Below are 8,724 nucleotides of genomic sequence, written 5' to 3'. Positions count from 1 at the left end.
GAGGGCTCTTTCAAATATGTGAGAGAAAGTTCAGCTGGGAAAGTTTCTAGATGGAAAGGGCAAGGACTATCTACAAAAGCAAGAGACGTGCTTATCAAATCAGGGCTGCAATCAACACCGACTTTTACCATGAGTTGCTTCCAGCTCTCGAAGAAGATGTGCCGGAACTTGACTTCAATCTCTTTGAAATTCTGGTGGGGCGAAGCCAATGGTGAAAAGAAGGTGAATTGGATTGCGTGGGACAAGATGTGTTTGGCAAAGAGCGAGGGCGGTATTGGGTTCAGAAATTTTGAAGCCTTTAATCAAGCGTTACTAGCTAAACAAGCGTGGTGAATCCTCCAAGTCCCCTCTTCTCTGTGTGCATGAGTTCTTAAGGCAAGATATTTTAAGGATAATTGCATTATGTCTGCAACATGTCCTAGTGGAGCTTCATACACTTTCAGGAGTATCTTACATGGACGTGACTTTCTTAGAGAGGGGCTGGTCTGGAGGATAGGAGATGGATCATTGGTAAATATTCATCATGCCAACTAGATCCCAAGAAAAGGTAGCATGAGACCCCTTGGTCAGGTGTACATCCCAGGTACGACCCGGGAAATGTTTACTGTTTCAGATGCAAATGATATAAAACAAGTAACCATTGGGGGTCCAGGCACATCTGATTTTTTGGCATGGAACTACACAAAGAGTGGCCAGTTCACTGTGCGGTCAGCGTACCATCTGCGGATGTCCATGAATAAAGCGAGGTCCGGACGGCGGGAACCCTCGTCATCAGCTGTGATGCACAGCTGGCGGTATGGAATACAAATGCACCTGGTAAAGCGAAAATTCATATGTGGAGACTTACCCGAAATGGATTGGCTGTTGGATCAGAACTACATCAAAGGAAGATCAAGTAAGGGGTCTTCTGTCCGGCTTGTGGAACAGAGGAAACCTTGCTCCATCGATTCTGGACATGTGCACACTCAGTCATGTTCTGGAAGTGTTTAAGCTCGGAGAAAGGGGTTCCGGTGGCGATCCCACCGGCTTCGGACGGATCCCAGCACGGGCTCACTTCCTAGCTGCTACAATGGTTTGGAGGGGCAAGTGAGCAAGAGAAATAGTTAATGATCCATGCAGTTTACGGGCTCTGGTTAGCAAGAATGAAGCAAGAGATGGCACACGGATTGCTGATGCTCGAGTTGTAGTAGAAACCGTTTTCTCGCATGTGCATGAGTGGGAAATGGTAAATGCGCGACCGCCCAAAGTTCCATCCGCGACACTGGTCGAGCGATGGAAACTACCAGAAAATGGATAGCTAAAACTGAACTCGGATGGGGCGCTTGCCAAGAGCCAGGACAGATGAGGTGGCAGCATTATTCTCAGAGATCATGTTGGTGCATTCAGAGGGGCGGCGAGCTGTGTGTTCAACGGTGCAAGTGATCCTGAAGTGGCTGACATTTTGGCTTGCCGTAAAGCAGTGCAGATGGCAGTCCAGACAACAAAGGTGTGGCTGCAATGATAAATGACAAGGAACGCAACCTGTCGGCGGTGGGAGCGATCATTCAGGAGGTCAAAGCACTACTCAATACCAGGCAAGACTACAAGGTCACTTGGGTAAGGCGTTCTGGGAATAATGCGGCACATGTGCTCGCGAGAGAAGGGTTAGGCCTTGTTTCCAGCAAGGTGTGGCCTGTAGTGCCACCAGACTGCATTTTATCTGTAACTTCAGACGAAATCCCACATGTGGGTAACTAAATAAAACAACGGTCTGTTTCTCAAAAAAGGGCAAAAACATCACATAATTTTGACTCATCATGTAGGAATCCAGTTGCTGGGTGTACGGGTCCAGCTGGGTGTAAGTGCCTGACTGCTAGGCATGCACCTTCGGCTCCGAGTCATCCACTTGCCCGTCCTCGGAGTAGCCTCTGTGTCCATCATGGATCATCTCAAACATCTACATGTGTGCATCCTCATATGTCGGCTCTCCCAATTGAGACATAGTGGCGAAAAGAGAGCGGGCACTGAGCTGATCCACGCCCAACGTCCGTGGTCAGACAAGTTGTTGCGATGCCGACTTGGCGAAATGGGACGTCGACGTAACACGACACGTGCCCGGAGGCAAAGGCCAGGGACTGTCGGCCGAGCTACTTGGCGACGTAGAAGTAGGGAGGCTGATATTACTCCAGCTAGGACAACGTGTGCATGTATGACGATGGCGGCGGTGTCCCACTTCCCAGGCCTCGCCCTCCACCCTTCTTTTTGTTGGCCTCCACATTCTTTGCCTTCACTTTGAGGTGGCGGGCTTGCCGTGTCGCCGAGTTGATGTTTCGGGCGGCCACCTTCTTAGGATCCTCCACCTCTGTTGTCTCCGGTAGCTTTCGTACGGGTCCATGCATCAACGGCGGCGACCAAAAAAGCAGGAATCGGGGTGGAGAGTAGCATGAACGTATCGGAGAGGGTGGATAAAGGGGATTTTTCCACGAAAACAGTGTGGACCGCTCCAAATGTGCAGGCCCCGCCACGGTTTTGGGTCGCCCAGGGGTTTCAGAGTCCTTCATGGCGGGTGTCCAGCCTCCTATGAAGTCCCCTAGTTTGCTTCCGGTTTGCAGGAAAATGGACACCCAGACTGGTCCGCGAACAAATGCGGGACAATGTTGGATGGCTTGCAGCATTCGGACAGCTCGGTCCGGACGTTTGTGGGCGACTTAAGGGTATGCCCTGGAGATGCCCTTATCACCGATAGCATCACCCGCATTTGATGTGCCTCTCAGAATACAACCGGATCTCTTAAATCCTTCTCAAACGTTCGGGTGGACACCCCTGAAATCCTTCGCAAACGTCTGGATAAAAGAACGTCATCCATCCAAACCCTCAAAGCCAGCCCAAACCACATCCTCCACATCCTTTGGTCGCTTCTCTCCTCGATGTTGCCTTGCGGCGGCCTCTTGTTGGCTGGCTGGTGGCGATGGGGTCTCTAGGTTGTGTCCCACTCCTCCCATGACCTCCCTCCTTCCCTCCTTATGCGACTCCCAGACCTGGAGCCTGGCGACGGGTTGCTGCAGCATGCATCCCTGCTGACTGAGCAATGTCGTACTACGCCTGCTACTACCTGACGGCACATAGCAAATGGAACCCGTGCATCGGTTCCCCCTCCTGTCGTATCTCCAGGAATCAAAGGCATGATGTTCATCGCGTCTCTTGTTGGACGCCGGCATACGGCAGTTGCGTGGAGAATCAGTTCCAACCGTCCTGCCTAAGGCTACACGCCGTCTCCTATCCTCACCTTGTGCTGATCCCGGTCGGATCGTCGGTGGCCTCACTGGGATGCGGTGTCCACCGAAGGTTCTCCATGAGTGTTCCCCCCTCGAGAATCGTTGATGCGATGAAATGCAAACTATTGACGACGGCTTAACGCAGAGGGATGGTTGTGCAACAACGGCAATCTCATCGCATGAGCTACTATATCACAGAAAAGTGGTGGTGACAACACGTGAGTTACTTCAATAGTGGTGCTACTCAAGCAACCGGCCTCGAGCTCCAGGGTGAAAGTCTAGGTTTGACCCGAGGTGGTTATACTTGATAATGGTGATGTTTTTATGTCGTTACCTTGTTGTAGGCATTGCTTGGACATGCTCGGACTGGCTCTTCAAGGTGAAAACTTAGATTCCGGCCTTCGGTGGTTGGATCCGGTGACTGGCGGCGCTTGAAGGTCGCTCCCTTTCTAAAACTGTTGTCGCTCAAAGAACTCATCGTCTTTGTGGTTTCATAAGATGATTGCTGTTGATATGGTTATTGTGTAGTTTGTCGATCGCGGATATGATTGATTTAAGGTTTTTATTTCCTCGCCTACGCATAGCTTTGGTTGTATATGACTTTGCCATTTGTCAGTGTGTTTTTTTATGTGTGTGATGATATTAGTTGTGTGCATCCTAATTATGCAAATGCAAGGTGTGTATTTATTATGCTTGTGATGCTTCATTGTAAGCCTTTTTAGGGGTGCTTCAATTGAAGTTGATAAAATCCACCATTATTAAAAAATCAGCTTAAACATTCAGATTGTCTGGCACACCTGATAACCAGCCCTATCTGAGGCGGACACGCCAAGGCACGTCCAGTTCACCCCGACCCACATATATCTCGTTCCTATTGGTACCCGGGATCAGATCCTAGCTGCGAGTGGCAACTACAGGTGCTATACACGTTTACTTTGATCTTTTGCTTTCGACGTGTTAACAAAAACGTGCACGAACTCGTGAATCTGCCCGAGTCCTCGATCTTGACAAGGGTGCAACGCTTTCGTGGCCGAACCACGACACCAGGACTGAGACCAACCTTTTTAGCCATATCGATACAGCTATCTAGACCGGACACCGCCGGTAGCGCGCGCCGTCGTGGCACACGACGGAATAGGACACATGAAGCATGGCCACGGCCGCGGCGTCGCATGCAGGTCAATTATAGCTGCTTTTAGCGGGATGATCTGTCCACAGGTGGCTACAATAATGGATGTATGCAGTCTTCTTGGCAACACCAGTTTTGCGGGAGCACCCATGCGTGAGTAATCTGAACCGTTGGATAGGGAATGGAGGGCGATGTGTTTCTTGTTCAGATCGCCTGCTCCTTCCTCCTCCCCCAGTTCGGCGGAAATTGCGATGCATTTCAGGAATTTTGTCATGCTATAACAAAGATAATTGAAATGCGTTTCAGGGATTTGCTAGGCTGCATCATCGAGAATTACCAAACTATAAAAAATAAAAAAGGGGGGAAGTAGGCCACATGTTGAAGATTTGTCGTGCTACGCCAGGTTGAATTTCCATGCTACACAAAGACGTTATCGTACATGTTTCCAGTAATTACCATGCTACATCTAGTGGTTGTCATGTTACACACGGGGATCATTCCCCCGGAAGGGTATACAGGTATTGCCACATGTCACCATTTTAAGATTCGCGTGTGGAATCTGACGCACCAGGGAGCATTCCCTCGTGAAATCACTCCCAGGGAACGTCAGTTCTATAACATCACCACAAATTTATGGGGCAATTTTTAGGAGAAGTTAGTTTTAAGGGCCAATAAAAATAACACAAGCATACATTAAGTCCATTAAAAACATCCCTAAGGGTCTGCTTGGTTCACTGATTTAAGTCCCAACATCAGCTATATATCGGCCCTGCTTTTTTGACGAGAAACACAAAACGCATTACTGTCATTTTCGTGTTGTTTTTCGTCCGGTTCGCATGTGTTACAACTGGAAAATGTTACGAACCATGCTCCCTATCTTGAACAGTAAATTAAAAAAATAGCCAAAAAAATCTAAAAACATTGACATTGTGGATGCTCTAGTGTGCTAGGTGCGTGCAAAATTTGGTGGTTAGAAGACATTCAAGCAGCTCCCACACAAAAAAAATTGGGTTTGTAAGAAACTTTGAAAAGGCACACTGTTGAAAGCCAAAAACTATCCAAGAGCTCCTCGAATGTCCATTCATCATGAAATTTTGCACGCACCAGTGCACCCGAGCATCTTCAATGTCAAAAAGTCTTGATTGTTTTTTTTTGAATTGTTTTACTATTCTTTTGAATTTACTAATCATCTGGTGCAAATGAGCCTAGGCTGGTACGTGGATTACCTGCCTCAGAGGGTCTTTCTTTTCGCCCGGTTTCCGTTGGTTGCTGCTATGCACGGCTTACTCCCTCTGTACCAAAATACTTGTAGTTTTTTTCGCGAATACGCAACGGCTTGTGTATCATTCATTGATAGGAAGAAGAGGTAGTACAAGAGTACATGCAAAAGCAAAGAGAAGGGGGGTGATGAGGTGAGTCGTACACAGGGATGGCGACCACATCAGCGCGAGCAGAAGGGACGTGGGTTGCTCAGCCCACACTAAGCCCTACCTAACTAGGGCAGAACGTTGGCGAGTCCAATGGCCCCTGCCCTGGCCCAAGTTTTAGCTTCTTCCTTAATGGAGTTGGAAAGGTGCAATGTGGAAGGTTGCTTCCCGTCGAAGATACAACCATTGCGGTGGATCCAAATGGACCAGGCAATGAGGAGTATCATGGATGAGAGTCCCTTCCTGGACGGCGCAGGAGAGCTGGAGCGAGCAGAGTGCCACCACTCTAGGAAGTCATCTGTCAGAGATGGAGGAGGGACCGCAAGGGAGCACCACGCGAGCAAGTCACACCAAATCTGCCGGGAGAAGGGGCAGCCAATAAGCAAGTGGTGCATGGTTTCAGGCTCCTGGTCGCATAGGCGGCAGAGTGGATCATGGGGAAGTCCGTGTCTGGCAAGGCGAGCTGCCGTCCAACAGCGGTCCTGGAGGGCCAGCCAGGCGAAGAACTTGACACGGAGGGGCGCACATGCCTTCCAATGTAGCTTCCAGTGCGGGGGCATGGGTCGAGCCATGGAACAACGCAAGGTAGCAGGAGCTGGCGGAGTATGCGCCCGAAGTGGTCCAACGCCAAACTAGCTTATCCGGCTCCGAGGAAAGGGTGACCTGGCCAAGCAACCGCCAGAGGTCGGTGTATTCCACCATGGCAGTGGGGGAGAGGGCACCCTGGATGTCCCTGACCCAGGAGCGCAGATGCAGACTCTCAGCGACGGTCCGCACGTTGCGTCGGCGGCGTGGGACAAGGGAGGTGAGCGTGGGGGGCGATCTCCATGATGGCTTTGCCATTGAGCCAATGGTCCATCCAAAAGCAACAGGCGCGGCCATCGCCAAGCATCCAGGTGGTCGAGGCCCGAAAGATGGCAGCGGTATCTGCATCGACAGGGATCCGAAGGTGACACCACGGCCGGGCTTGGTCTGTACGTTGTAGCCGGCACCATCGAGCGTGCAGGGCAATGGTAGTAGTTTCCCTGGCTACAAGTATTTCGATACAAAGGTAGTAGATTATTATTGGCGGGAGATTGACTGAGTAACCAAGTGGAGCCTAAGTCAGGTTTTTTTTGGTAAAATAATTTCTGTATGGGCACATTTGTAATTTTCTGAGGAGGAAATGGGTCGTAAACTTGTGCTACATTTCCAGTGGCAGAGGTGGGCTGTATAGCCGATTGCCCTCAGCTGGACCCATATCTGGGCTCGACGTGGGCTGTATTGCCCAGCTGGTTCTAGTCAATGGGCCGTGAAAGGAGCTGCATTCCGGAAGACTAACCTCCAAAGGGACCTCCAAAAAAAAAAGACTAACCTCTAAAGTAGAGTTCCCTTTAGAGACTGACCTCTAAAGTAGAGTTCCTCAAGATTTCTCAAGAAAAAAAAAGTAGAGTTCCTCAAACAAACAAAAAAACTCTGAAGTACTATTTAAAAAAAAACTCTGAAGAACGGGGTGAATCTCATGCACAATTTGTTCCTTTATTGAATGCCCATTTTACAATATGCGTTAGTACACGTAAACACACAATACAAACACAATATGGTGACATGAGTGAACCGGTCAAGCAACGAAAGTTGGACGGATATGGACGGAAGTTGCGTGGCATATGATATGAGTACAATGGATGAGCTACTCAGAGGGCTTCATCTCTTGCTTGATGGCCGCGACCAGTTGGTCGTAGGCCTCGCCCCACGCGTTCCTCATCTCCGGCCCCCACATGTCCGCCGGAAGCGCCTCCTTGATCGTCTCGAGCAGAGCGAACCGCGTCACCTGTGACAAAAAGAAGAAGAAGAAGAAGCGTGTGAGCGGACAAGTTGAAATGCAATGCAAAATCAAACACGAACCCGATGCTATAATCCTATAACAAGTCACGAGGCTGACGGTGCAAGTGAACATACCTCAAAGTGGCCATCTGCCACGCCGTATTTCAAGTGCGTGCCGCCCAGCCTCTTCAGGGTGGTCTCCCTGACGGTGATCTTCCCGGCTTTCCGCAGCTGCGCAGCAGCCTCGCACGTCTGCGCCATTCATCGCAACACATGGATGCACATACACATTGGTCAGCCATGGAAGCATATCTATATAGTAGTACATCGTTGGGAGATGCATGGTGTATTACCATGACGAAGACGGACACGGCGTGGGTCTTGAGCTTGGGGTTGGTCTCCAGCGGCACGTCGGAGTCGCGCAGGAACGGGAACATCTGCCTCGCCGACGGCGCGATCTCGAAGATCCTGGAGGCACCGGCACGCAGCATGCATATCAAGGAGATCGATGCGTCGGGGCTTCATTGCACTTCTACATGTAAGAAACGGTAGGGTGTACGTACTTGAGGAAGAAGCGGAGCCCAAGGTTGGCGGAATCCTTCTTCATGATGGCCCATGACTTGAGCACCAGCGCCTCCTTCTCCTCGCTGAACACGACGGCTCCCTCCGCGGCAGACATGGCTTCCTTCCTTCCTTCCTTCCCGCTTAACTTGGCTATGATGCGTGAGTGAGCGCGAGCACTGAATGGTTCGGTCGGTCAAGATCCGGTACGTGTTGGTCGTGATTTGATCCCAAGCTGGAGCGGAGGCGCTTATATAGGTCGACTTGCGCGGCCTTTGGACCTCCTGATGAGCCAGAAACGGACGGCGTGGCCATGTTGTGTTGGTCCGCTTAGCTCATCGATGATCTAATCTTTCATACGGAGCACTGAACAGGCATGGAGGTGGCGGATGGTTGGATTGAATTCAAGGAGAAAACTATGTGCGGCGGCAAACAAAAGGGAAGCGGGTGGTTTCGTGCGCACTGCGCGACGACGTCTTAGCTCGGAGGTCTAAGTGTGTCAATAACGTGGGCGGCTCGGCGCGCGCAAAACAGCGGCGGGGTTTAAAGA

At 50.4% G+C, this 8,724-nt stretch overlaps 1 protein-coding gene across 1 annotated transcript; it reads right to left on the bottom strand.

The window, feature by feature from the left end:
- Positions 1 to 7,312: 7,312 nt before the first annotated feature.
- LOC123100129 (non-symbiotic hemoglobin) lies at positions 7,313 to 8,448 on the bottom strand. The gene is made up of 4 exons (XM_044522105.1): positions 8,177 to 8,448; positions 7,967 to 8,081; positions 7,749 to 7,865; positions 7,313 to 7,620 (listed from the first exon to the last, which is right to left on the bottom strand). Exons 1-4 carry the CDS (start codon positions 8,290 to 8,292, stop codon positions 7,480 to 7,482), a joined length of 489 nt encoding a protein of 162 aa, XP_044378040.1. The 5' UTR covers positions 8,293 to 8,448; the 3' UTR covers positions 7,313 to 7,479.
- Between the last annotated feature and the right edge of the window lie 276 nt (positions 8,449 to 8,724).

This window comes from Triticum aestivum, chromosome 4D (assembly GCF_018294505.1).
Source record: "Triticum aestivum cultivar Chinese Spring chromosome 4D, IWGSC CS RefSeq v2.1, whole genome shotgun sequence".
NCBI classification, from domain to species: domain Eukaryota; kingdom Viridiplantae; phylum Streptophyta; class Magnoliopsida; order Poales; family Poaceae; genus Triticum; species Triticum aestivum.
This window is presented reverse-complemented; position numbering and strand designations above follow the sequence as displayed.

Bases quoted from the DNA above. Each gene is read 5' to 3' on its own strand.
- LOC123100129 (XM_044522105.1), bottom strand. From the start codon at position 8,292: ATGTCTGCCGCGGAGGGAGCCGTCGTGTTCAGCGAGGAGAAGGAGGCG. The intron at 8,082-8,176 runs GTACGTACACCC...CGGTGCCTCCAG, and splicing joins GGGCTCCGCTTCTTCCTCAA to GATCTTCGAGATCGCGCCGT. The intron at 7,866-7,966 runs GTAATACACCAT...TGAATGGCGCAG, and splicing joins CCGTGTCCGTCTTCGTCATG to ACGTGCGAGGCTGCTGCGCA.